We start from the raw sequence: 26,752 nt of genomic DNA on the forward strand, positions 1-26,752 counted from the left end.
ATGCTCTAATCAAGAGGAAAAAGTAATTTATTTTTATATATAGGGATAATTTAGTAAACTTTACATTGCATTATTGATTTCTTAATATATGTGTTTTTGGCTAAGGTGACACTTATTATGGAACGGAGGGAATATGAATGAGATCTTTGTGCATGGGAGTATGAATTAGATCTTTATGCATTCCCGATATCTGAAAAATACTTCATCCGTCCGAATTTAAGTGTCTTACTTTTCTTGTTGGTATGTCTCAAAGAGAGTGTCTCTTTCTATATTTAGTAAGTTTTCTGCTCCCAAGGCAAGTTGAAGATCAAAATTTAAGAGACTACACATTTTTTATTAAGACCATAAGATTCAAAAGCCTCCTTTATTTCTTAAATTTTGTGCCCAGTTAAATTAAAACACTTAAATTGGGACGGGAGTAAGATTCACACCCCCGCCCCCTCCCCCTATATCATTTTTTTTTTGTTTTTTTACAAATATTGGTTTGAATAATATTTTCATCTGCGAGGGTGGTAAATATTTAGCTTTGAGAAACATGAGGTATATATGTAGTTACAGAGTAAATGCAATAACTAGAAGATAAATTTAAAGTACAAAATGTTTAGCTTTTGTCTAAGAAAATAAATATTTTATGAAGCTTGTATCCTTAAAACTTTAAGCAGAATAAGATCACAAAGATATACAGTATGAACTACTAATTATTACTTTCTTGCATTTAAATATGTAAACTAAATCACCACACACTGCTGCAGAATGTTTACCAATAGCTTTTCACTTTGTCCAGAACTTAATAAGTAGGCGTTTGGACATGCGGTTTAATCTCATGAAATGAAATTAGCATTTGGACATGCGATTTTATCTCATAAAATCCCAAATCATCCAAAAAGACGTGATTTGGGATTTGAAATCATGATTTCAAAAAATATAAATGTAAAATTTGATCATACATTTATATTTTGTAAAAAAAAAGACCCATAAGTTGGTAGATATATTTACCAATCAGGTTTACCAACCATTTGTATTAAATATTAATCTTCACGTTGGTAAAATATATTTACCAATCATGTTTACCATGTGGGGGATTATATTAAAGAGTAGTTACATTACTATTCATGTTAAATTTTCCTTTTTATTGAATTAAAGTTTGATCAATTAATGTTGTATTTTTTAGAAAGGCCTTTTAGTAGCGTATTAATTTTATTATGAGTTATGATTTACTCATTTGGTAAAATTGTATAAGAATTGGAAAAATTTTGATGGTTTTCATAACTTGTGGGGTTTTTATGTTTATAAAAAAGACTGCAACTTAAAAAATCTAAATTGCATGTCCAAATATAATTGCATCTCATAATTTCATCTCATGAGCTGAAATCATGTCCAAACGGCTCCTAAATGTTAGTCAAATGCTAAAAGAATCAATTTGAAATCCAACTTGATTAAAGACAAACTTACAAGTAATATTTCATCCATAATGCTCAAATCTTATTTCATCTTCTTGAATTAAAGAATGTTAAACTTTTTTACTTTGAGAAAAAGCAACTCTTTCACACTGTTCTTGTGTATTACTCCCTCTGTTATTAATGTGCATATTTTTTTTAATCTGTTAAAAAAAATCACCTAAATATCTAACAAATCACAAATTTCAAAAATCTTATTTCTTTCTTGAATGACGTGCATAGTCAAATGGTCACACATAAATTGAAACGTAATGAGCAAGTACTACTTCAAATGTTATTATCAAGAGAATTCTGGATTTTTGAATGTTTGAGGAATAGTCATTTACACATCACATGAAACGACAACAGAAGTTGTTGGCAGGATATTAATGTAGTCAAAAAAGAAATACTACCCCTCAAGTTTCTCTCCTATTTTTGTTTTTTGCTTTGGCACTAGCATTTTTCTTGCTGAATGAAAGAAGACGAAAAAAACAAAAAACTCAGTTTCATCATCTGTGTCCTTTCCGCAGCCAAAGTACTGTTGTGTTCACAGTGACTCAACTTTTTTTTCCTTTTCTTTGCAGCACAGCCAAGAAGATAGACAAGTTTGAATTCTGGGTTTGAAAGAATAGCACAAACTCCGTTAAATTTCAAGAAAATCTTCCAGGTATGTTCAATATTTGGTGCATGCAAAAATGGGATTTTTATCTTTTACTTACCCTTTTTTTTTTTAGTTAAGAACTACCTTGTTTTTGTGGGGATATTTATGCATTTTGATGCTCTTGTTTGAATTGCTGATATACTAGTATACTACTCTATTTGTTCCTTCTATTTCATTTTTTATTACTTTGGATTCCAAAAATGGTGCATGCAAAAATGGGATTTTTATCTTTTGCTTACCCCAAAAAAGGAAATTTTCAAGTTAATAACTACTTTGTTTTTGTGTGGGATTTTATTGACTGGTATTGTTCTCCGTTTACATGCTGAATTGCTTATTATATTTTCCTTCAGTATCCATTATTTTTGTTCTTTAAGGTAATGGTATAGGAGTACTACTTTGCTTGTTCCCTCTGTTTCATTTTTTATTTCTTTGGATCCCAAAAATGGCATTTGTTTGTTGTGATTCCATTTTGTAAGACGTTAATGTTTCCATTTTTTCTTGGTGCTTCTATTTTATTCTATGTGTTGACACAAAAGAAACAGCTTCTTCATCTTTTAGTTAGTGCTTTCGTAAATCTTGCAGTAGTTAAACTCTCACTTGGTTGGGTTTCTCAATTCCCAAAGACCAAATAGATCCTTGATGTTCTGTTCTGAATTTTGAACAAGGGTTGCTATGTGTTTAAGGCATGACAAACAAAGGACCTAGAAGCATGTGTAATGTATAATATCCAAGTTTAAGTATTGTGAAGTTATGAGTCAGCGTTTGGACATAAGTTGAGTGACATTGGAGTAGTTATTTTCTAACATCACTTAAACAATGAATGATATTGAAAAATGAGTTTAAGTTGGTGTTCAGAGTAATATTTGAAGTTAAGTTCAAAATTGCTATTGGAAGTTGAAGTTATATTTGGACATGCATTTCATTTGAAAAAGAGTTGAAGTTTTGTGAGGAGGAAAATATTTTCAAATCATTTTAATGTGTAAGCAAACAGTGTTTTAAAATAATTTTAGAAAAAAGGAGAATCGAATCATGTCCAAACGGGACCTAAGTGTTTTATTCCTGATATTACAAGCTATAGCAGGGGTAAATGAGGTGAAAGTAAGCAGATCCATTGTGTCAGTGTCAATTCAGTCTATTAAGTCACAAAGGAAAACTATAAGAAGTAAGCTGGACGGAAATAAAGGTCAGAAAATCTCATTTTTGAGCTGTTAGTTGCAGGTCATATTATCATGCATAAGCTGTAGATACTCCTGGCTGTTTCAGTTCTTGAACAAGGCCATTCTATGGTCAGAAAATTCTGAGCTTAGTAGTATCTCAATTCCATCTATTAGTGTTAGTGCTCATCATTGGACCTCTTTACAGATGCAACAATTGTCGACTTTTCCTGGTCCTCAGAATCCCAAGGAATTGAGTTTTCGTTTTCAAGATCAGGATTCCTCATCTACTCAGTCAACGAGTCAATCATGTCCTGAAGTTGCTAGTGAAGGAGAAAGAAAAATCCACGGGAAAAGCAATATGCCTTTGCAAGCAGGTGAGCATATTCACTATTCTTCTGCATCTTTGAGATTCATATATATAACACTTGAAGTTTTGTCAGAGAGCTTTCAAAACAAAGTAAGGATGTTCTTGATTAGCTTGTTCATTACTATTTTCTCTATATCAATTCGGAGAAAAAAGGAATTATTTCTGACATGTCATGAGAGGCTAATTGGTGGGACAACAGAAGTTAAATTTGCACTAACAGCTTGTTTGGATGGTTGTTACCTATTTTATTGTATTTCGTTGTTAGCTTAATACAATGTTTGTTTTGATTGTTGCTTAAATTTTATTGTATTGTTAAATGCATTGTCGCGTAACTACAAGAAGTTCCATTTTATGTAGTGATCAATTTGGTGTGATCGCGTCGATACCTTTTTTTTTTCCTCATTTTGTCTTTCTTATTATCTAATAATCCTATTTTATTCTTTGCCTTACCTTTTTATAATAGTTTTACCCCGTACCTTACTTTTCTGATAGGTTTATCCTTATTGTATGACATTATGTAACGACGGAAAACGATACAATCTATCCAAACGTTATACATTATTAAACTATATGTAACAACCATCCAAACAAATTGTAATTTAAGTACTTCCATGTTGTACCTCCAAATCTGATCGTTCACGACCTTTTACCATTAGTGGATTGTATATTCTTGTTATCCTGCTAAGGAGGTACCATGGAAATATTGAAAAGAGGCCTGTACAGGTAAAAGGTCATGACCGATTAATCCTGTTAAAATTTATGTTTTTAGGAAAAGATTCAAATGTATGGAGACCTACTCATGATTTCTCTTGTATTTGACAAAAACATTTAACTAATAAAAGCTTCATGTACTAAATCTTAACGCTTGAACATCCTAGTTTATTCCGCAGATAGCATAGGGGATATAAATGCATATGTGTGTCCATGCACGTGATATGCCCATGCTAAATGTTGTGTCATGGCTGCCCCTTATTTCTCATTCCTTTAAACGGGCAGACATTCTTAATATCTAAATCATCTAGCTATTTTATGACCCACGTGATATGTAAAGGTTGATCAGATCGTATTTCCTATTTGGCTTACTAGCTGTTAGCGAGTTTGATTATTTTACAGCCACAAATTTCCCTTCCCCTCAATTTTCACTACTTTGTTAACCGGATACTGTGGATATCTGTTTGGACCATAACAGGCAGTCTAAGAAGTAGTGGGAAGTCCGATGATTCCCAAAGTGTGTCAAGTCAGGAGCATGGTTGGACTTACAATACGTATCAGAAAAATTTTGTGAGTTCATTAAGTTAGTTTTTCCGTACTTCTGTTTATATGCAATCTCTAGTAAATTATTTATGTACTTATTGTTCTTTTGTAGGCTTTTGTACCTTTTCCTCATACGGATCCTTACCATGACGGTCTAGTTGCTGCTTATGGAAATCAAACCATGGTGAGTACAATTAAAGCTCAATTATTTTGTATTGATGATGTGCGCTGCTTATTTGGTTCTAGTGGTTGTTTAAGACACTCAAAGGAAAAGAACTGAATTTTTTTTCATTTGATCGTTTTATCACATTGTCTTCTTTGTGATTATCAGCAATTCTTTTGCGTTATTCTTGCACAACTGGCTGTAAAGTAGACATTATTTCATAGCTTGATAATTGCTCATCAATATTTTTTGAGCAATTTGTTTGAAATTTTATACGTACTATTTAGAATTTTTAATATTTGATACATACTACTTAGACTAAATGAAATGCCACCTAAAAGCACTTAACGGTGTTGGACTGACTCAATCAGCACTTTTTTTGACTTTTTCTTCAAAGGAATTAGGGATGTGATAAACTTGTGCTGGCTTTGCATTTTTATCAAGGATCATAACGAAAGTCTAGAAAAGTTCTTTACGATTTTAGAGTTCTTTGGATTATGCTAATCACTTTGCATCTGCTTTACTTTGATGATTCTTTGCTTTTTCTTGGCCAAATTATTCTTGGGAGAAGGAAAGTCCACTCATATGTTTATCATAAATTCAGACAAGGACTTTGAATATTATAACACCAAACATGAGATCCTTCTTACAGACTGGTTCAAGTAGGTATTTAGCATTTTACGGAAATGCCACTAAATATCAAAGGCATCTCCGGTTAGTGGTACAAGTATGTGGTCCCCATACCTTTATTTATCTCTTATAAAGAAACCTAATGTTATCTTTTATGTCAAGCTGCCCATGATTAACAAAGTTTTTCCGGTTACACTTGTGTTTGTTTTAAGCTGGTGTGTTCTGCCGATGTTCCCTGTGAGATCCTTACCATTAAGTTTTCTTCAGGTTCAATCCCAAATGTTAGGCACGGTATCTCCTCGCGTGCCACTTCCACTTGACGTTCAGCAGGATGAACCCATATTTGTCAATGCAAAGCAGTATCAGGCTATCCTCAGGCGTAGACAGTACCGTGCTAAGCTGGAGGCTCAAAACAAACTCTCTAAAGGCCGGAAGGTAACTGTTTGCTAATGGTTCGGCCCTTATTGCTTAGTATTTAATCACTCCCATGCATGGGTATATGTGTGTTAATGTGCTTCCAAAGGCGGATCCAGGATTTAAACTTGATAGGTTCAGCTTTTATGTTCTCACTATTGAACCACAGCAGTTTTGCAATTATGGATTCAGTTTTTTTTTTTTTTGGGTGCGAAAATTTAGTGATTTTTCACATATATATCGTATAAAAGAAGCTAGGTTCAGTCAAACCTACTAAATCTACATTGTGTCCGCCTTTATGTTCTATAGTCATCTTAGTTTTATTTGACTATACATTTCAGCCATATCTCCATGAGTCCCGGCATCGTCATGCATTGAATAGGGCTCGAGGACCCGGTGGACGATTCGTCAATATGAAGAAGCCCCGAGAATCCAAATCCCCTGATTTGATCAATGGTCAAGACGTTCAGGTACCTAATGAGCTGCAGCTCAACACAAATATGTTGGCACCCGATGTTCATCAATCCGAAAGCTATAAGGGAAGCTACTCCACACCCGGTTGCTCTGGCATCACAAGTGGCTTGAACACTTACGTTATCTACCATCAGCAACCATATCCCTCAGTCCTCCAGTAGGGATAGGGTCGAAGAGAAGAAAGATCACATCAGCAATCCATGTTTATCGTCCTTTTGAAGAAAGGATTACTATCAGAAGTGGGAATTCATCCTTGGCTATGTTTAAAGTGAACTAGATCAAACGGAATCTTGTGTAGTACATTATTGCTAACTAAATAGTTGGTCCATAACCTGAGAATTGAGATGGTTGTTTTCTGTGTACTGCTCTAAATACCTAACTGTAAAGAGTCTTATTTAGTTAATAGTTGCTGGTATTATTCGACCAGGTCCTTTTGGAGTTGTTACTTGGCTATATGAATGGTTAATGCTGTTTTACTTAAAACTGTATCCTTTTTAAGTTATAATAAGATAGATGGCTCATGGCAGTACGAGCAAAAGTAAAGAAACAGTCAAAAGTTAGTGCAGAGGACAAGTTATGTTCTTGTTTTATCAATTTTTGTAAGGATATATAGGGCCATCGTAACGAAACATTGACACTATTAGTGTAATTTAATCGGTTATAACATGTTTCTTATTAGTCTATCTCACAACTCTCAAGTTACCATATCAGATTTGTGATTTGTAGGTGATAGATAGGGTAAGAAACTTCAGTACTTGGAACTTAAAATATTTGTGACTATTTCCATTGTGTCTCAATTTTTTTAAATATTCTAAATTATTAACTATATTCAGTTATAGTACTTTTTATTAATTTTCAAATATGCAAATTTTATTTTAATTAATAATTGGGATTGGGGACTAATTGGTTATCCGCAATATGCCGGAAAAACACCGAGTCTTTCTCGAAAAGAATATCCAATGATTGAAATTGTATTGTATAATATTTTCTTCGGTCCAATTTTATTGTATTGTATAATATTTTCTTCGGTCCAATTTTACTTGTGGTGTCTTTCTTTTGCACACCTCTTTATAACTAAAATAATGTCTCCGCGCTTTATTTCTATACTGACAGTCCAATATTATTTATTTTACTTTTTCCATTATCAAATTAAAATTATTATAAATAGTTACTCGTTATGCCTTGAGTTGATGCTTAAAAATATCATACACTATTACATTTAACAGATACGACCTAATAATTAATAAAGTGGGTGCAAATCTATACAATTAAAGGTTCAAATCTCAGTAAAATCTAAAGCACCACGGGATTTCTCTTCAAAAAATACAATATGCTCACTTTGTCTCAAATTATTTGTCATTTTTTTGTTTAGCCCCTTAAAAGATACTCATTAATTAAAAGGAGTATTTGACTACTTTACCCTTATTTATGTCTAAGTTATAATCTCTCCAATTAAATATTTATTTATGTGTCATCTTCATTAATGATAAAATTTTACTAAGGATAAAATGGTGAAGAAGTAATTAATTGTGCCTTGAAGATTTAAAACGACAAATAATTTGAGACAACTATTTTTAATAACGAGATAATTTGAGACGGATGGGGTATATTAATACACTGTGGGGGTATAAAAGTTAAAACTCTACATGGACTTGCCATGATGTGTCTCTAATAAATTGTCCTAAGTATACTTTAATTAAAAATAGTAGTCAAACAGTTAAACTCGACAAGAAAAAGAAGAAGAAAAAGAGTAAAACTCGACAACCTCGTACAACAAAGTCAAAACTGGTCGACTTTCTTCTTCTTCCTCTGGGTTTTGCCGTATACCATGTGAAAGTATTGTTTGAATTTAAGAAAAAATGGAAGGACACAACAATAATAAACCCCTTGATGTCTTTAACAATTTCAAGGGCCGACGTGCTGCTCTCATTAAGGCTCTCACCACTGGTTTTCTCCCGTCTTTATTTTCCTTTTTGTAGAGTTTCAATTTTTGTTATCATGTTTATTTTTTCTTTAGTTAATTGATTTTTTTGTTTTTGGTATTTAGATGTGGAAGAATTCTTTAAGCAGTGTGATCCTGGTATGATCCCTTTTATTCTTTGTCTTTTTTTTTTTTTTTTTTACTTAATCTAGACCAACTGAATTCTATTATGTCTCCTTTATAAGTTATCTGGCCGATATCACTCTAGTTATGTGGAATATTTTTTTTCCTTGCTCAGCATATCATTGGTATCTATTTTTTTTTGACAATGTTAACATATATCATTGGTATCTATAGTTATGGTTATAGTTTCTTTTTGAATTTGGGGTTATCAGTGGAATGGGAGAAAAGTCTGTTTTTGTAATAATTTGTATCTAAGTTATATGCCGAGGAGGCGAATGCAAGATTTAAACTTGACGGTTCTTAGCGTTGAATTCATTGTGCTTTTTAAATTATGGGTTACTTGAAATTTTAATGAGTTCTCCCTTCATGTTTATGTTCCATGTTGAAATTAGGGTGTTCAGTTATATCCATAGTATATAAACTCGATTGCCCTCTGGTGATATCTTTCCACTGTAACTTGATTCTTCTTCTGCTTCAAGGAGGGGTAAAGATTTCCCTATAATGCTTGTTGAAATGAGAGCAATTGTCGGGTGTGCAAGCAAAATACCACATTGGTAGTTGAAAAGAAAAAAGAGCTACTTATAAGGTATTGGTACTCTTAATGGTGTGAGGCCTTTTGGAGAAAGCCGTGCGGGCTAAGCCCAAAGCGGATAATATCACATCATATTAATAGTATCTTTGGGCCGTTTTAGCCAACAAAAACATGCATATACGGATCTACCTTATAATGAGGGAATCTTTTAGAAAATCTATTTATTATTAGCAATATGAAAGGTTTAAAATATCTCCCATGATGGTCACCTTGCTGTTAAAAATATCTCCCATGATGGTCACCTTGCTGTTAACATCATCAGTATTTTATCCATCACGTTCTCACATCAACAAGCATTATAGGGAAATCTTTACCCCTCCTTGAAGTAGAAGAAGAATCAAGTTACAGCATGTTTAGTTTAAATGAAGCACTTCTAATCCCGAGTCTCTTGATTTGCTTACTGCTTCCTTGCTTTTGTGGTGAAAAATGAGTATATATAGGTGACTAAGCTTTATAGTTGTACTTAGTGAGTTAGTGGTAGTTTATGAATGAAGACATTGTGCATCATGTTTTTGGAAGTGTTTATGGTTATATTGCTTTATATTCTGCTTTGAATTGCTTATCCTTGTGCCGAGGGTTTACCGGAAATAGCCTCATTGCCTCTCAAGGTAGGGGTAAGGCCTACATACACTCTACCCTCCCCAGACCTCACTCTGTGGGATTTCACAAGGTATGTTGTATTTATGGTTATAAACTATGTTGCTCAGACTCTTCAAAAATGCTGATAGGTGCCTGTCAGATCCTCCAAAAGTAGAGCAGATCTCTATGTGTTTAGTCTGTTTTATCTCGAGTTGCTTATGACACGATACTCCTATTGTTTCTTGTTTACGGTCAAACATATCAACTGTTTTTTAATGCAGAAAAGGAGAACTTGTGCTTGTATGGATTCCCAAATGAGCGATGGGAGGTCAATTTGCCTGCTGAAGACTTACCACCAGAGCTTCCCGAGCCTGTTCTTGGTATTAACTTTGCTAGAGATGGGTTGCCAGAAAAGGAATGGCTTTCTTTCGTTGCCTATCACAGTGATGCTTGGTTGCTCGCTGTTGCCTTCTATGCGGGTGCTAGATTTGGATTTGGTAAAGCTGACAGGTACTTCTTCTGACTCAATTCTTTTTCTGCAGCTAAAACTATAGATAATATAAGTTTAGCGATTATGCCTGTTCCAGTACCACATCTGACGTTTTCTTGTATCCGCATCTGGTGGTGTTGATTCTGCTTCTCAGTGCATTAAGATTTTTCCTTCTGTGTGGGTTTTCTCAAATAAAATCATGCTTTCTGTTAAAAGCGGAAGCAATGCATCTGATAAATGCTTTTTTAGGTTGGTTATATAGTTTTAGATATTCTTGGTATCCAGCTAACGCTGCTTGGCCCTATTACTAGCAAGAGAATCTAAAAGTAGTAAGCTTATTTAATTTCAGTTCATTGTATTTTGCACCTTTGATGCATGTTTTACTTTCTGGGAAAAATCATCAAAGTGTCTTCTGGTCCGAATCTGAACATTTTACTTACCTAAAATGGGAGTACTACCCTGTGAAATGAATTTTCTGCCCAAATTTGTAACAGCACTTATAAGACTTAGGCAGGGAGGATGTTCAAGATCTAGAAGTCGTTGATTAGTTTTATAAGGTAATAGATATCCCTTTTACTCCCTATATAATGTTTACATTTGAATCAAAACCTATCGTTTCAGTGATCTTGTAAGAAGATGAAGAGCTTAAAGAAGGAAAATTGGAAAGAAAATGACAGGATGCATAATGAAAAAAATACACATAGAAAAGGTGTGAAAAATGCAAATATCTTGTTGTTGAATATTGATTTGAATGTGAAGTTTATCATCTTGCACTTATAGAAACGAGCTGATAGAAGCCTACTAGGAGGTGTGGCTGTTAACAGGTTAATAAGGTTCATATAGCTTGGTTTATTCATGTATGGATTGCTCTCAAATGAGTGTTAATCAGTTGAACTCTGGTTACTCGATGTTGTATGATCAACACAACTCATGTGTCTGGTGGATATTCGCATTTAGCCGAGTCAACCAAAAGCAAACAGTATGCAATCCTAAATAATGTTCTTCGAAAAGCAGCTCCAATTGAAGGCAATATGAAAGTGCATGGTCCAACTTAAATTTGTTTCTGCACTTTCGTGTTTGTTGTATGTGAAATCTTGCATACTGAATGGTGATGCTAATCAGAAGCCCTTGTTTAAACTTTGTGCATAGAGTGCTAGTACATTCATATTTCTATATTAAGCTACCAGAGATCGTCTTTTGCTACAGAACTATACCACATGAAAATATGTCAACTGGGCCTCAATTGTGACAGAACTCATTGTGCTTTCACAGCTCATGAAGTTTACTTTACTATGTTGTTTTCCACGCTCATTAGTTGCCTTCTCTTTTCCAGGAAGAGGCTCTTTGACATGATAAATGATCTGCCCACAATACATGAAATAGTGAATGGTGCTGAAAAGACGCAACAAAAAGAAAAATCTAGAGTCTCTAATCAAAGTAGAAACAAATCCAAGCCAAACGCCAAAAAGGTAACTGATTATGTTCCAAAATTATGCTTTGTTTGCATGTCAGCTGTAGCATCATCTTCTATCTTCTGTTATAACTTTTTACATGCTGCGTTGCTTGTCGTTACTTATGGTTCTTGTGGCATATCTTGATTAAGTACCTCTCACGTTCTCCTTTAAATTTCAGATTTTCTGGTTTTTGGGCTAGTTTTTGCATATATAGCTTGTCTAGGACGAGCTTTATTGTTTTTGATCTTTCAATTGTGTCATAGCCTTCTACCACATGATCTTCCACTTATGTTATAGCCTTTTGTTTTCTTTTGCACTTGCAAAAACAGAGGGCAGTGGAGTCTCGGGGGAAGTTTACCAAGACGCAGCAAAAATACAAAGAAGCAGATGATGATGATGATGATGATGAAGAAGAAGAAGAAGAAGAAGAAGAAGAAGAAGAAGAAGAAGAAGAAGAAGAAGAAGATGAGGATGGATTGGATACGGAGAAGGATGAAGAAGAGGAGCAAGGTGAGACACTGTGCGGTGCATGTGCGGAGAAGTATACAGAGGATGAATTTTGGATATGTTGCGACAAATGTGAAACGTGGTTCCACGGCCAGTGTGTGAAGATCACCCAGGCCAAGGCCAAGTTCATTAAGCAATATAAGTGCCCACCTTGCAGCAGCAGAAGATCCCGGACCTAGTGTAGAGAATATTGTGAATGTAGAGTTCTCCAGCTGTTAGATGCAGCTCTCTGTTTTCGTTAGTTAGGCTATTCATTGATGTTTGGCGGAATTGGTTGAACTTCAGTCATATGAAATTTCAGACAATTTTATCTGAATTAGGCTTGAAACGCGTGTCTGAAGTTGTTTTGAAGTGGATAGACGTGTGAAAATTTATAAACTTTTCTTCCTCTTCCCTCCTTTTCCTCTTCCTCCTCTACTTCAAGTCATCAAATTTGTGAGTTGTTTGAGGAGATGTTGCTTGAGAATTGACCATGCATTTAATATCAGTTAGGTGCATGACCGGTATATAACATGTAAACCTAGTTTCGGTGTTGCTCATGCAACTTTGTCGCAAAAGGTTGTATAGTGAACTCTGTGGAACTTTGAAGTGTTAATTTTATTAAACAAAAGTAGCACTAAGGATGTACTTTAAAGCTATCATTAGCTTTATTTTCTTAATTAAATTTCGGCTGATTAGGACGAAGTTTTTAATCTTAGCCAGTATATTTTGAACAGTTCCGGTAGGTAGGGTGTACTGTTTAAAGAATTGCTAAGCTGAATATAAAATGCGAAAAGCAATCAGGTTTTTCCACTCAAGGGGAGAAAGAAAAAAAACAGAAGAAAAGGTGGTTGCTCATATAATTGTTACATATAGACAAAAGTCTTATTAATAGAAATTTATGCATAATGGTCGGCTACTTGTGTTGTTGTTAACCACTATCATTGGCCTCCTGAATATTAAACATTAAGATAATCTACTACATCTAATCCCCTAATGTTGGGTAATCACGTCGCCCCCACCACATTTTCCCGTCTCATAAATTCAACAATTACAATTATCTCTCGGTCCCAAACAAGTTAGAGTCAACTATATGAATTCACACTAATCATGTTTCACCATTTAAGCTCTAACTCACGTTCCAATGATATATGCATCATGAATTGACAAGTTTTACGCGAATTGTCAACCTATCGCAATATCTTCGTGTATCAAACTTTAATACTGACAATATAAGCAAGCTCATACACGCGAGTACCTGTCACATCAACTCGAGAAAAGAAATACCTAAAACTTTCTTGTGCACGCAACAAGTTCAAAATAACATTATTATCAGGCAGAAAGCAGAAGCTTATCTACCATTGGCTGAGATTAGCTAAGTCAATTAAGTCCACTACAGATTCCCATCTTACAATTTGTTCAGTACCTGAGAAGGATAGATTCCTACTCTTTGGCTCCATTCTTGAAAAAGAAAAGTTCTTAAAGGAAGAAGAGACATCACACGTTGAATTCAGTAACACACAAAATAAGCTTAGTGAACTGAACTAATATATACAGATTCATACTAGTGAACTGAACTAATATATACAGATTCATACTTTGTACATGAAACCACTTACATTCATCATTATTTTTGTTCTTGATCTAGGCTTGTTTATGTTTAAACTCAGCATAGTGATTCTAAAACAAAAAAGATCATCATTCAAAAATAAAACTTATACATGGATCAAAGAGAACTTATACTGTCTATTGGGTTCATGATGCCCAACTTTCTTGATTCTTTGTGGAGAGGCGTTTGAGGAATTCGTAAGTAGTTATCATTGTAGTTGCAGACATTGACATTGAAGCCCATCTAGGACCTAATCCTCTGTAACAAGCCATCCACCCGCCTTCCCTTACTAAATTCCTAACCGTTTGAGCTACCGTTGGCCCTCCTCTTCGACCATTTTCATCGCCATCCAGGACTTGTAATCTTGTCTTAATTGTGTCTAATGGTGTTGTAATCAGAGCTGAAATTCCGCCAGCCATGGCAGCGCTCACTCCCTGAACCATCATAACAGTCTTCGAATCGGGCCTCAAAGTACAGTTATCACCATTCTTGCTTAAGTAACATCCATATCCACTCCAAACAAGCCGTTGAGTAACGGAATAAGATGCCCACCAAAGCGCATTGGATGGTGCGTATGTCAAAATTGAAAACCCGAACCCTCTGTAGAGTCCTTTAGGTCCATCTGTTTGAAGGATTCTCCGAAAAGCATCAATTCCATTGACATATTTACACGAACCATGAGTCCCTTGCACCATGAGCCGCTGGCTCACCACATCGACTGGTGTCCACACCAATTGTGCGGCCACGGCTGCGCTCAGCCCAGCTGCAGCGCCGGCTATGGCCGCAGCAGTAGGCTCGGGGACCCCGAGCCTAACCGTGGCCGTACCGACGTTACTCTTTGTAACCTCGAGTGCAGTCATGTAAAGTGCCCTAGCAGGGATTGTACCCATCAATGAAGTCCCAAACCCACGATACAACCCGCGAATTCCTTCGTGATTAACGACGGAGAAGGCAGTTTTGAAGCAGGAAAGGTGAGCTTGCGCTACTTGTTGGCGAGTTTTTAACACCACAACAGGATAAAGTGCAGTTGAAACACCGGAAAATAAGGCGGCGCCGAGGAAGAAAAACTTGGATTTGTCCAGCATTTTCCAGTCTATATCAGCTGGTAACTGAATTTGCTGACCCGATTCCTCCTCCGCTGCACCTAAACTCATTTTCGATTCGGTCTCAATTTTATCAATCCTTTTTTCCTCCTGCACTCTGTCTCACTCAAGTTCAGAAGTGTATAGTAGAAATTGATCAGAGGGGCTTGCTCGAGTGGTAAGCACCCTTCAGCTTCAATCTAAAGGTTGTGGGTTCGAATCACCAAGAAAACAGAAAGGTGGGAGCTCCTAGGGTGGGGAAGAAAAAAAACTGGGTCTCAATTTCTCAATCCTTTTTTGCTCCAAGACTCAGTTTCATTCACGTCAGAAATACAGTAGAAACTGACAAGAGGGGCTTGCTCAGGGCGTAAGCACCCTTCACCTACCACCTCTAATCTTAAGGTTGCGGGTTCGAGTCACTTCACCTACCACCTCTAATCTTAAAGTTGCGGGTTCGAGTCACGAGGGTTATCCTACTAGGACTACAGAAAGAACAACGGGTGATAGAAAATTGAAGCTAGATGGAAAGCGGAAGGATTTTTTTCGTTGGCGAATCCATATTTTGGATCGGAAATGGGTAATAGCAAAAGGACCTAACATTTCTGTGTCCATACTTTATGAAAATAGATCATATTCATGGATTAGAGAAATCAGAACCGCAAAAAGATTGGTAAAAATCACCGGAGATATTCAATTTCCGAAAGCCAATTTTTAATAAGAGAACTAAAGGTGAGCTACTGATGATGGTGATGCTATTTGTGCTTCTTTCTTCAGATGTGCGCTTTTTTTAATATCTCTGTGTACGTATTTTTGTAAATGGTATTTGGATAGAGTGGAAAAGGAAAGCACGTGTCAACTGTCAATTTGCAGAGTGGTTAGGGTTATATTCGTCCGCAAGTTGATGTTGTTCCACAACGACGACATACTGACGTGCCCAACCTTATCCTTTCAGCAAAAACCAATCAGCTGCGTGCAGGTTCTTCCCTGTACCTGCGTTTGCCTAATTGTTGGATTGATTTGCCATCTAGCAAGGCCTAATCAACACGTTGCGGTTTGTTGATAATTTTGGAAACCGAAAGGTACAAAAATACCAAGAAATAGCTTACAGATACCCTTCATCCAGCTATTGATCAAAAAATATTCTTCCATCCACCTATTTGATTCGAAAATACCTGTGGCTTATTTTTTTGGCTCAAAAATACCCCTCAAACTAATACTCTAATTTTAATAATATTTTTTTAATTTTAAAATATCACGTGACTTGTTTTGATTGACCACATATTATTGAATTTAAAAATTACCCACCCATTTAATCTAATTGTCCTCTTTATAACCACTTCAGGTTGGGCCATGCTTGTCCGAACATTCGTCCTTCTCCTATCAAGGCCATAGCCATTTCTCTTTTGCCGGTGCATTTCAACCCAAATTGTTAGCCACATCTCGATGACAGTGATCCATTACAAACAAGTTTACAAAAGATAAAACGATGAACAAAGAGAAACATAGAACGTCCTCCATTTTAGACCTCAATAACAACTATATCCTCCTCAATATATGTTTTTGCATGATACCAACTATGAAATTTTTGAGTATTAGTTATGGATTAAATTTACCATACAAACAGCAAACAAGAGAATCTAACATTTGCATATACACCATTTTCCAGTTGCTACTAAATGAAAAAAAAAAGATAAATTTATATATGGGTTTAATTTTTAAATTAAATAATATATGCGGCCAATCAAAACAAGCCACGTTGCATTTTAAAAATGAAAAAATACCATCAAAATTAGGATATTAGTTTGAGGGGTATTCTTGAGCCAAAAAAAATAGGTTGGTGGTATTTTTGGACCAAATAGGTGGATGGAGGGGTATTTTTGGATCAATATGTGGATGGAGGGTATTTGTGAGTCATTTCCCGTTAGGGGTATTTTTGGACCGTATTTTTGAACCTTTTCCGTTTTGGAAATAAAAATTTGTATTTGGATACTCACTACTCTATGAATTTCAAATATACACACTAACTTTCATATTTATTAAAATAAATGCTCCCTCTGTCTCAATTTATGTGTTACGTTTTCCTTTTTAGTCTGTCAAAAAAGAATAATAAATTTATATATTAGAAATAATTTAAATTAAAACTTCTCCTATTATTCTTAATGAAATGATTTACAGCTACACAAATTTCTTTCACTTGTTTTAGACCACAACTTCCAAGATTTTTCCTTTTTTTTGGTTAAATTTTGTATCTAGTTAATATATCACATAAATTAGGATGGAGAAAATAATTAAGTTTATAATATTACAGTCGTTCAACAAATTAACAGAATACCTCAAAGGAATATTATTTTTCTTAAAATAGGTTATGATTCATGCATCCGAAGGTGAGACGCGAATGCAACAATTGGCATGTGCCCATGTGACGACATGAGCGCCGGTGGCACTACCAAGCCCGCCATGTCCAGTTGATAAGCTTTCATGTCCATTTTATAGGTGTTCTAATTAGGTCATGAAAATATGTTCTACCAACGCATCAGAGGCGGATCCAGAATTTAAAGTGTGTGGGTTCCTAATAATTTTTTATTCATATACAGTAACAACTAGGAGCGGCAAACGAGCGGGTCGGGGTGGATTAGACATGAGCGGGTAAAAAACGAGTTAACCAAAAACAAATAAAATATCCGATCCGCCCATATTTAACACAAACAAAAAATGAATTAATCGAGGGGTAATATGAACATAACTTCAGGAATGGTCAGATAAAAACACAAGCTAAAAACTAAAATAAGCTTTAACTCCAAGAAAGTAAGAAATTTCATGAAAATAACAAAACAAATGAGTATTAATAATATGAATATCCATTTTTTAGTGGATAATATCGATAATAGTCATATTTGATCCATTTTTAAAAAGTAGGTTATCCAACTCATATTCAATGGTTATATTAGATTGTTACTTAATTTTTTTATCCATTTTGCCAGTGCTAGTAATAACTTAAAAAACGAGTATTGTATTCAATATATATTATATATATTTACAAATTAACAAACCACTTAAACATCACATATATTTTTGCAAGAGGTGGGGCATGAGATGGTTAATTGAAAATTAAAAAATTGTAACATAATATAAGAGAAACTAAAGTAAAAGAATGAGAAATTATTGTGGGGTTTTCATTTGGCTGGTGTAGTGTTTTAATTTGGTTGGTCTAGTGTGTAGTGTTTTGTAGAAAACAAAAACAAAAATGAGAGAAGAACTTAGGTGAGGCCAACGAGGTTTGAACCCTCGCCTAACGCTGGAACAAATCCTTAACTAACAAATCCTTAACTGCGTTCTATTTCGCCACGGAGCTATCTGCTTATTTCGGTAGGAATTATATATCAGTAACGATTTTTCCATATAACATACAGTCTCGACAAAAGTTACAGTGTCGGGTGTGGGTTCCCGAAAACCCACACCTGACACTGTAGATCCGCCCCTGCAAAATATCCAAGTTTGGACGTGTTGGGTACAAAGTCTAGGAAATATTTTCACAGGATCAACTCGTCACAACTTAAATTAGTCTATCTAAACATGTTAGGCTAATTTTGCATTAACTATGTGCATCAAATTTACCTATAAGAAAATTTGGCTTCTATTTATTTGATATATTAGATATAACCATAACAAAGAAAAAGACAAATTTATTTAATTTATAAGTAAGCAAATTATAAGAAAATATTTAGAGTTGAGCAGCTTAAGATATAATCAATTATTTAGCTATCTTGATTTCGCTCATCTCAATCCTAGTAATCTTAACCTATATATTGTCAAATTCAATCTCACCAATTTCATTTGCAGGGGCAAATCTAGAGCATGACGTGTGTGTTCATGAAAATAAGTAGCTTTTAATTTGCGTGTTCATAAATATCTATTAATCTTTAATTGTAAATTCAGTATTATTGAATATTAACTACAAATTATTATAGCAACTCATAAACTTTAAATCTTGGATTTATCTCTGCTCATTTGGCACCCCTTGTCCATTCTGCTTGGAAATTCAAGGTTGCTATCAAAGCGCACTAGTCCAGACATGTCCGTTTCTAACTCTAAATTAGCTTTAAACTTTTTATTAGTTTATGTGGTGGTTCTTCACCATACATGCTATGTAAGTCGGATTGTGCTTGATAGATACACTTGAGGCCAAGTTCAGGAGTTTAATAGGAACAACACTTAATTGAGGTGCCAAAATAGAAAAAATAGGCAAGTTTAGGGAGCCGCATATGCATTGAGCCATATATAAATTCAACGGGAGCAATAGTTTAGAAAGCTAAAATTGTGGCGAATTAGTGTAATTCACCAATATTATTATTTAATCATGTGAAACCATCAAGTCTTTGTAAGTCGTCCGATCGGACCCCCTGTGCACGTGGCCAAATCTTAGATAGAACTGTTGAGAGCTGATCATTACCAGATGTATATGGCCCCTAAATATGTCAAATCGCCGCCCACTTAGCTTTAGAGTCCCTTTTTTGACACAATTCTTGCATGCTTAGATCCTCACCGCAATTACCCAAATGAAAAAAAATACTAACAATTACATGAAATTATAATAAAAAAGATTGAAAAATGAAAAGAAAGGAAATAAAAGATAAATATTGTAAAAATAAAAAATATACTTTAAAATAAAAAAGAAACTAAAATAAAAACAAAATGATAGAAATTAAAAGTTAACCTTATAATTACACCAATTTTCCTACTAATCATGTAATTACTTAGTTAAATAAAAATGTCAAACTGTATGAGAAATTTTTATTCTGTGTTAGTCACATCACGTCATACTTGAGTGAGACTTGCTATTGTTTGACACATGAAACAGTGGACCCTATCATTCACCTTACTCTCTTCCTCCACGCCCCTTATCTTCTTCTCTACCTTCTGTACCCTTTTCTTATAATAAATGATAAATTTAAGTTTTGCTTTCACGGCTTCTTTGCAACTAATCTTTGTACCACACACACAAAAAAAAAAAAAAAATTGAATCTATGAATACTTTCAACCACATCTTAGAAACTCAAGACATAGGAGAACCACCAAAGGACGAATCTTGAAGCAAGAAGGGCACGCAGAATTTAACTTAGTTAGCTGTAATCAATGAGCAAATGCCAAAGTGATGATAGTCTAATTCGGAAAATATGCAGAGGATAAAGATATATTTGAATTGTGAAATTGCTTTGACATGTTCACTTAGTCTAAACACTTGCTTTCAATGATAGATTTTTGACCCATCCTTTCAAAAATAATTTATCAAAGCACAATTACAGAGAGCTCGACCATAGACAAAAATATTGTGTTTGATATATTTGGGATTTTACTAGAAGGAAAATTTGACCAATTTGTTTTATTTTCTTTTTACTTTCTCGATTTCTACTCTTCTTCTTGACCCTCCCTCCCCCCGCCACCCACCCCCCTCAAACGCCAAAAGAAGATTGTCAAATTAAAGCAAGATTGAGAAATTAACAAAGCTAAGTGATTAGTAAGCAAAAATTAATTTCGATTCCACCAAATTACGTCACATAAAGTAGACAAAGGGGTGAAGTGGGAAATATTTAAGAAAACAAGGAGATGGACCGGGATGTGAGGGAGAGAGTGATGTAAACAATGGGGTCCAATGTTACATGTGTCAAACAATAGCAGGTCTTAGTCAGGTATTACGTGGCGTGTCTCACATGGAATAAAATTTCTCGTATAGTTACCAATTATACTCAAATGCCCTTAGTATAATTCACCAATAATTTAATCACGTGAAGCAGCCAAGCCCTTGTAAGCCGTCCGATCAGTTTGACGTAGCACGTGGCAACATCTTAGAGAGGACTGTTAAGGGCTGATCATTACCAGATGTATATGGCCCGTAAATACGTCAAATCCCCGCCCACTTAGCTTTACAGCCATCATTTTGTGCACAACAATGGCGGCTTCTTCTTGCATGCTCAGATCCTCTTTCCTCTCTCATTGTCCTCAACTTCATCATCAATCAAATACTCCTAAATCCAATAATAACTTCTTCAATCCAATTAAAGCTACAGCATCTACAAATGACGCAATTACCCCTTCTCCTCAACCCCAGAAACACCGCCGCCACGCTGATGAGAACATCCGTGAAGAGGCGGCGCGCCGCAACAGCTCCTCCCACAATTTCTCTGCCAGGTAGGCGGAATCAAAATTTTGAGTTTATGAGTTCTGAATAAAAAAAAAAAATAGCTTGTTGCATTATAAATAAATTATTTATACATAGTAAATTATTATGAAATTCTAATACTCTCTCCTTCCATTTTTCCTTGTTCACACCTTATGGAGCTATAAATAGAATGACAATTCTAAGTCATTTTGAAGTCGATCAAACAAACATTAAAAGTTATGCAGGCTCTAATAATTTTCCTTATGCAGCCCCTAAACTTGTCCCTTTCTTCCATTTTGGCACCTCAACTTAGTGTTGTTCCTATTGAACCCCTGAGCTCATAACCCCCTAAATCTAAGTTTTAGTAGAAACAAAAATTAAATTAGGAAAATGAAGGTGGAGTAATACTTTAGACATGTGGTAAGCTATTCTTTAGGCCATGATGTATCGGTTTTTGCTGGTTCTGCTCTTTCACTGTCAGCTTAATTAAAAGCTACTTTTTTTTCCCTCTCAGTTGTTGTTAATCTTAGCTAAAAGATGACATAATTAAATTAGAATATATATTAGCATGTTGCTACATTGAAGATGGAATATTATGTAAGTGGAATTATGTTTGATAGACACATTTGAGGACGAGTTCAGAGGTTTAATAGGAACAACACTTAGTTGAGGTGCCAAAGGCGAAAAAAAGGGCAAGTTTAGGGGGCTGCATATGCATTAAGCCAATTAATAATAAGGGTAAAATATGTGTGAAATGGTAAATTATCTCTTGGTTTTCCTTCCGAAGTCCGAACTAAACAAGTAAAAATGGACGGAGGGAGTACTTCATCTGTTTCAATTTATTTGTCTTGCTTTCCTTTTTAGTTCACTTCAAATAGAATGCCTCTTTCCTTTGTTTTGTAACTCTTTTGTTCCAACTTTCCATGTGACATGTTTTTGATTAAAGTGCATTTTGATACATTTACGTATCTTTTAGTTTAAGACTACTAGACTCAAAAGTCTTCTTTACTTTATTAAACTCAGTGTCAAGTTAATATTATACAAACAAATTGAAAAGGAGGGAGTACAAATATAGAGTTTCAACATATTTAATGGATTTTTAATATAAATATAGATTTCCAGTCAAAACTACTGGGTTATGTCGAACTTGTAACTGATACTCTAGCTTCACCTCTGCAGGTATGTGCCTTTTAATCCTGATCCCAGCTCTGATGAATGGTATTCTCTAGATGAAATTGTGTATCGAAGCCGCTCCGGTGGATTACTTGATGTTCAGCATGATATGAATGCGTTAAAGAAGTTTGATGGCCAGTATTGGCGCAACCTGTTTGATTCTCGTGTTGGTAAGACCACTTGGCCTTATGGATCAGGTGTTTGGTCTAAGAAGGAATGGGTCCTACCTGAAATTGATAGTGATGATATTGTTAGTGCTTTTGAAGGAAACTCTAATCTGTTTTGGGCTGAGCGTTTTGGCAAACAGTTCCTAGGCATGACTGATTTGTGGGTTAAACACTGTGGAATCAGCCATACTGGTAGCTTTAAGGATCTTGGCATGACTGTTTTGGTGAGTCAAGTAAATCGGTTGCGGAAAATGCATAAACCGGTTGTTGGCGTTGGCTGTGCTTCCACCGGAGACACGTCAGCTGCGTTGTCTGCTTACTGTGCATCTGCAGGCATTCCATCGATCGTATTTCTACCTGCAAATAAGATATCCATGGCGCAATTGGTTCAACCAATAGCAAATGGGGCTTTTGTGTTGAGTATCGACACTGATTTTGATGGTTGTATGCAGTTGATTCGCGAAGTCACTGCTGAGTTGCCTATTTACTTGGCTAATTCATTGAATAGTTTGAGGTTGGAAGGGCAAAAAACTGCAGCAATCGAGATTTTGCAGCAGTTTGATTGGGAAGTCCCGGAGTGGGTGATAGTTCCTGGTGGGAACTTGGGCAACATATATGCATTTTATAAAGGTTTTCAGATGTGCAAAGAGTTGGGGCTCGTGGATCGCATCCCTAGGCTCGTTTGTGCTCAAGCTGCCAACGCTAATCCGCTTTACTTGCATTACAAATCCGGTTGGAAAGACTTCAAAGCTGTGAAGGCGAACACAACATTTGCATCTGCCATACAGATTGGTGACCCAGTGTCTATAGACAGAGCTGTTTTTGCCCTGCAGAACTGCAACGGAATAGTGGAGGAGGCAACAGAAGAGGAGTTGATGGATGCTATGGCCCAAGCGGACTCGACTGGGATGTTCATTTGCCCACATACTGGTGTGGCATTGACTGCGTTGTTCAAATTGAGAAACAGTGGAGTCATTAAGCCCACTGATAGGACAGTGGTTGTGAGTACAGCTCATGGATTGAAGTTTACTCAATCCAAGATTGATTACCACTCTAAGGAAATAAAGGACATGGAATGTCGGTTTGCTAACCCACCTATGGAAGTGAAAGCAGATTTTGGATCAGTTATGGATGTTCTGAAGAGCTATTTGTTGAGCAAAAATTCCAAGCAATGATTCGTTCTCAGTTTTTTATCATAGTAAGTTTGTACTATGTACTCCTTTTGTCAGCATTTGGTTCTTTATCGTCATTAATTTGCCTTATAGAAATCACCAGATGGTAATTTGTTTGTTCGCCGAGTTGGGGAGAGAGGCTCTAATTTCTTTCGGGTGAATTCGAGAAATTTTATGGAACTTTATTTTTGTATAACATTCTGCTTATTATTTGCATTGCTTTTGAGCTTCATAATGGAAACTGTCTTAATTCGACTTGTTTGGCTTGAATTATTTGACCTGGTTTAATCAATTTTTTCTAGTTGAATCAGCTTCATTGATCAAATTCAAAGTTTCACTAGTGGACAAAAAATTATAGGGCTATTACATAAATAAGACTAAGTTTTATAATGTTAGTGTCACTATCTTAGTTAATCACAAACAGTTTTTTATAATCTAAATTAAACAAGCACTGTGTTTTTAGTATCTTTAATGGGAATGTTAGACGACCTATTATCCTCTGTAGAGAACAGTAAAACAGGAGATATAAAACCTTAGGTGGTATAACTTGCCTTTGAAATTCTTGTATTTTCATCACCAAGTGCTTGGAGTAAAAGGCAGATCTTTCTGTCACAAGAGAATCATATTTCTCTTAAAGTCTTTTGCCACGCTGAACAGGATATTGACACCTTAAAAAGAAATTGATTTGGATACTGCAGCTAGAAACTGGTATCTTATCTGATTAGTATTTCTTGCCTCTTTTACATGTGTATTCTTGCCATGCCCAGAAGGCTCTGGTTTGGCAATAGTTAGTAGTTTAGTACACTACAAAATCTGAAATCTTGAACCAACTTTAGTATTACCATTCACAAAACTAGTTGCTTGTGCATGCTCTATGTCACATGTGCCACGCTGGGTTGTAACATATTGAAGATTGTGACTGTGGGACTGTAATCTGCATTAATCAGTTAATTGGATATTTGGAACTGGAATCTGGAGTAGCTTCCATTTATCTTTTTTTCATCAGTTTCAAGATAACTTATTAAAGTTGTCTCTAAGTATATAACATTTCTCGAAAACAATGGATTTTGCTAAGACTAGAGCACATGGGAAATAAAGAATCTAATATAGGCAATATCAAATAGTTGGTCTTTTTTAAATGATGTTGGTGTTTGTTACCCACCCGCATAGTTACCGGGTAATCTGCCCACCAAATCTTAGGCATATAGAAAGAAATCTTTTTTGCCTCTGCTGGGATTTGAACTCGAGATATTATGGTGCTCCTCCTACTTCATTGACCACTAGGCCAGCTAATTTAACGCTCTGTTACGTTCTAACAATATGAGATCTGACTAGAAGTTAGAAATAAAAGCTTTACAGATTGTGTTAGTTTGATCCCTGTGAACAATTCAGGCCTTTATTCCTTTACCTCTATATTCAGTTCAGATTATGGCGATCTATTTGGTAGATCAGTCTAACCACTACCTCTAAATTACCTCGTGTGCATGCTTTTTGAACACTGCAAATTATAACCGCTTGGATGAAGAATGTGTACGTGATGAAATTTTAGGGTTGGGTATTGGAGTATAGACTGAAAGTGCAGCTGAAGAAGAATAAGATGAGGTGAAGGGTAAGCAACCAAATCCCAGCATCGCATTTTGTGTTAGTAGAATAGTTGATGTCTCACTCCGTGCTATAGACCTTGCATTGTGGTCTTCAACTTTCAGTTGCTGAAGGGTCAAAGGTGCTTAATGATTTGCATTTCAGTCTGGGTGCTTGAAATAACTTTTTGGCTTGCTTTCATTCGGACCTATTTCTATTCCAGCATAGTTGAAATTTTCTGTTACTTTGGTTTCAAAGCATCATCTTTGAGATAGGAGGGTTAACTATTCTTTAGTGTCGAACGAGAACAATATTTTGTTAGTTTGGTTGGTCCATGTAGTTTGATTCACTGCTTGCTGCTTTGCCATCATTTGGGGGAAGGATAACCTTTTTCTTGATCTAGGGATAGCTCTGAAGAAGTTGCATTTGTACATTTTCGAGTTCCATTTTGACATTAATTGTTTCATGCCTTTCTGCTCTGCGTAAATACTGATGTCTTCTCTTTATGGTGAGAAAAAAATCAGATTTTCTTGATGCAAGGAGTTTGTTTTGTACAGTAGGACCAAACATTAGTTCCTCTCTATCATACTCTGATCCCATCACTCAATATAAAAGTTATTGGGTATTGAGCTTATATTTAGCCTTAAGAATTATGAGAAGCAGCACACGATCTCAAGGTATCCCCGTAATATCCTATAATTTTCTAGGTATAAAGTTCTATTGGTTCATATATTTCCAAAACAATTTCTTTCTCCACAATTAAATGCTAGCCGAAGACCACAAAGACATTTTAGGGGTCTAAAGAAAATTGTAGCTATGTTAACCCCACTTACAACTTAAGAGACAAGTAGTTAATGAAAGTTTTATCTTTCCTACCAAAAAAAAAAAAAAAAAAAAAAAAAGGGGAGACAAGTTTTACTGTCCCGGTCACAAATATATCACTTGGAAGCACAACTATCTTAAGGTCACGTTTGAGATAGATAATTCCTTTGACATCTTACATAAATTTTATCTTTGATTTCAAGAAAAAATTATCGTTGGATTCAATAGTTACTATCATTTTACTTAAGTGCAGCATACTATTGGAGTATTACTAACTTCTTGTTGACAGGCTTCTCGTGCAGCGTTATTCATGTTTTCGACACGCAGAGAGTTGAATGTCATATCTATCTGATTTTGGAATGAATGCACAAACAACAAATTAACCTTCTTTTTCCCATATTTTGTTTATCTCAAATTGCCAAGGGAACATCCGTTAAAAACAAGTTAATAGTACTTTTTTAGTAATTGAATTATCTCAATCTGTGAATACATGCGTGCGGTTTGTATTGGGGAAAATGCGCATCTGGGTATCTTCGAGGGGACCAGGCCTTAGGATGACCAGGGGTGCCTTCACAGCCGTCTTCCATTCCCAACAACTCGCTTCACATCAGTTGGCCTCGATCAGAGGGCCATGGCACGAACGAATGTTGGTGTTTCAGACACATCACGTCATATGTCCTTTAGGGTAGAAAAGTTGGTTTTTGGCTCATATAAGAATAGCTTAGGAG

The 26,752-nt window shown here is 35.5% G+C and overlaps 4 protein-coding genes across 14 annotated transcripts; 3 read left to right on the top strand and 1 right to left on the bottom strand.

Annotated features, from left to right (window-relative positions):
• The first annotated feature begins 1,990 nt into the window (after nucleotides 1-1,990).
• LOC132055315 (nuclear transcription factor Y subunit A-3-like) lies at nucleotides 1,991-6,982 on the top strand. 9 transcript variants are annotated; one of them, XM_059447056.1, is made up of 7 exons: nucleotides 1,992-2,103; nucleotides 3,316-3,383; nucleotides 3,460-3,628; nucleotides 4,811-4,902; nucleotides 4,988-5,059; nucleotides 5,936-6,103; nucleotides 6,424-6,982. In XM_059447056.1, exons 2-7 carry the CDS (start codon nucleotides 3,381-3,383, stop codon nucleotides 6,715-6,717), a joined length of 798 nt encoding a protein of 265 aa, XP_059303039.1. In that variant the 5' UTR covers nucleotides 1,992-2,103; nucleotides 3,316-3,380; the 3' UTR covers nucleotides 6,718-6,982. The 9 variants fall into 9 exon arrangements, with proteins under 9 accessions (XP_059303043.1, XP_059303039.1, XP_059303045.1 ...); XM_059447062.1 differs by having other exon boundaries at nucleotides 3,493-3,628; XM_059447063.1 differs by having other exon boundaries at nucleotides 2,086-2,103; nucleotides 3,310-3,383; nucleotides 3,493-3,628.
• Nucleotides 6,983-8,258: 1,276 nt separating this feature from the next.
• LOC132055316 (PHD finger protein ALFIN-LIKE 4-like) lies at nucleotides 8,259-12,776 on the top strand. The gene is made up of 5 exons (XM_059447066.1): nucleotides 8,259-8,503; nucleotides 8,604-8,636; nucleotides 10,113-10,341; nucleotides 11,655-11,790; nucleotides 12,105-12,776. Exons 1-5 carry the CDS (start codon nucleotides 8,416-8,418, stop codon nucleotides 12,459-12,461), a joined length of 843 nt encoding a protein of 280 aa, XP_059303049.1. The 5' UTR covers nucleotides 8,259-8,415; the 3' UTR covers nucleotides 12,462-12,776.
• A 994-nt stretch (nucleotides 12,777-13,770) lies between these two features.
• On the bottom strand, nucleotides 13,771-15,756 carry LOC132055317 (uncharacterized). Of its 2 annotated transcripts, none has more exons than XR_009414558.1 (2): nucleotides 13,867-15,756; nucleotides 13,771-13,833 (listed from the first exon to the last, which is right to left on the bottom strand). XR_009414558.1 is itself a non-coding variant. In XM_059447067.1 (2 exons), exon 2 carries the CDS (start codon nucleotides 15,022-15,024, stop codon nucleotides 14,017-14,019), a length of 1,008 nt encoding a protein of 335 aa, XP_059303050.1. In that variant the 5' UTR covers nucleotides 15,025-15,334; nucleotides 15,378-15,756; the 3' UTR covers nucleotides 13,788-14,016. The 2 variants fall into 2 exon arrangements, 1 of the variants encoding a protein (XP_059303050.1); XM_059447067.1 differs by having other exon boundaries at nucleotides 13,788-15,334; nucleotides 15,378-15,756.
• Nucleotides 15,757-20,851: 5,095 nt separating this feature from the next.
• On the top strand, nucleotides 20,852-23,876 carry LOC132055319 (threonine synthase, chloroplastic). Of its 2 annotated transcripts, XR_009414559.1 has the most exons (3): nucleotides 20,852-21,138; nucleotides 22,289-23,727; nucleotides 23,789-23,876. XR_009414559.1 is itself a non-coding variant. In XM_059447069.1 (2 exons), the coding sequence occupies exons 1-2, from the start codon at nucleotides 20,900-20,902 to the stop codon at nucleotides 23,622-23,624; spliced, it is 1,575 nt and encodes a 524-aa protein (XP_059303052.1). In that variant the 5' UTR covers nucleotides 20,852-20,899; the 3' UTR covers nucleotides 23,625-23,876. The 2 variants fall into 2 exon arrangements, 1 of the variants encoding a protein (XP_059303052.1); XM_059447069.1 differs by having other exon boundaries at nucleotides 22,289-23,876.
• The last annotated feature ends 2,876 nt before the right edge of the window (nucleotides 23,877-26,752 follow it).

The sequence above is a fragment of the Lycium ferocissimum genome, chromosome 5, assembly GCF_029784015.1.
Source record: "Lycium ferocissimum isolate CSIRO_LF1 chromosome 5, AGI_CSIRO_Lferr_CH_V1, whole genome shotgun sequence".
Classification (NCBI taxonomy): Eukaryota; Viridiplantae; Streptophyta; class Magnoliopsida; order Solanales; family Solanaceae; genus Lycium; species Lycium ferocissimum.

Coding starts and splice junctions, on each gene's coding strand:
- LOC132055316 (XM_059447066.1), top strand. CDS start 8,416: ATGGAAGGACACAACAATAATAAACCCCTTGATGTCTTTAACAATTTC. Junction 8,504..8,603: donor CATTAAGGCTCTCACCACTG/GTTTTCTCCCGT, acceptor TTTGGTATTTAG/ATGTGGAAGAATTCTTTAAG. Junction 11,791..12,104: donor CCAAGCCAAACGCCAAAAAG/GTAACTGATTAT, acceptor TTGCAAAAACAG/AGGGCAGTGGAGTCTCGGGG.
- LOC132055319 (XM_059447069.1), top strand. CDS start 20,900: ATGGCGGCTTCTTCTTGCATGCTCAGATCCTCTTTCCTCTCTCATTGT. Junction 21,139..22,288: donor TCCCACAATTTCTCTGCCAG/GTAGGCGGAATC, acceptor TCACCTCTGCAG/GTATGTGCCTTTTAATCCTG.
- LOC132055315 (XM_059447056.1), top strand. Junction 3,629..4,810: donor CAATATGCCTTTGCAAGCAG/GTGAGCATATTC, acceptor GGACCATAACAG/GCAGTCTAAGAAGTAGTGGG. Junction 5,060..5,935: donor CTTATGGAAATCAAACCATG/GTGAGTACAATT, acceptor AGTTTTCTTCAG/GTTCAATCCCAAATGTTAGG.
- LOC132055317 (XM_059447067.1), bottom strand. CDS start 15,024: ATGAGTTTAGGTGCAGCGGAGGAGGAATCGGGTCAGCAAATTCAGTTA.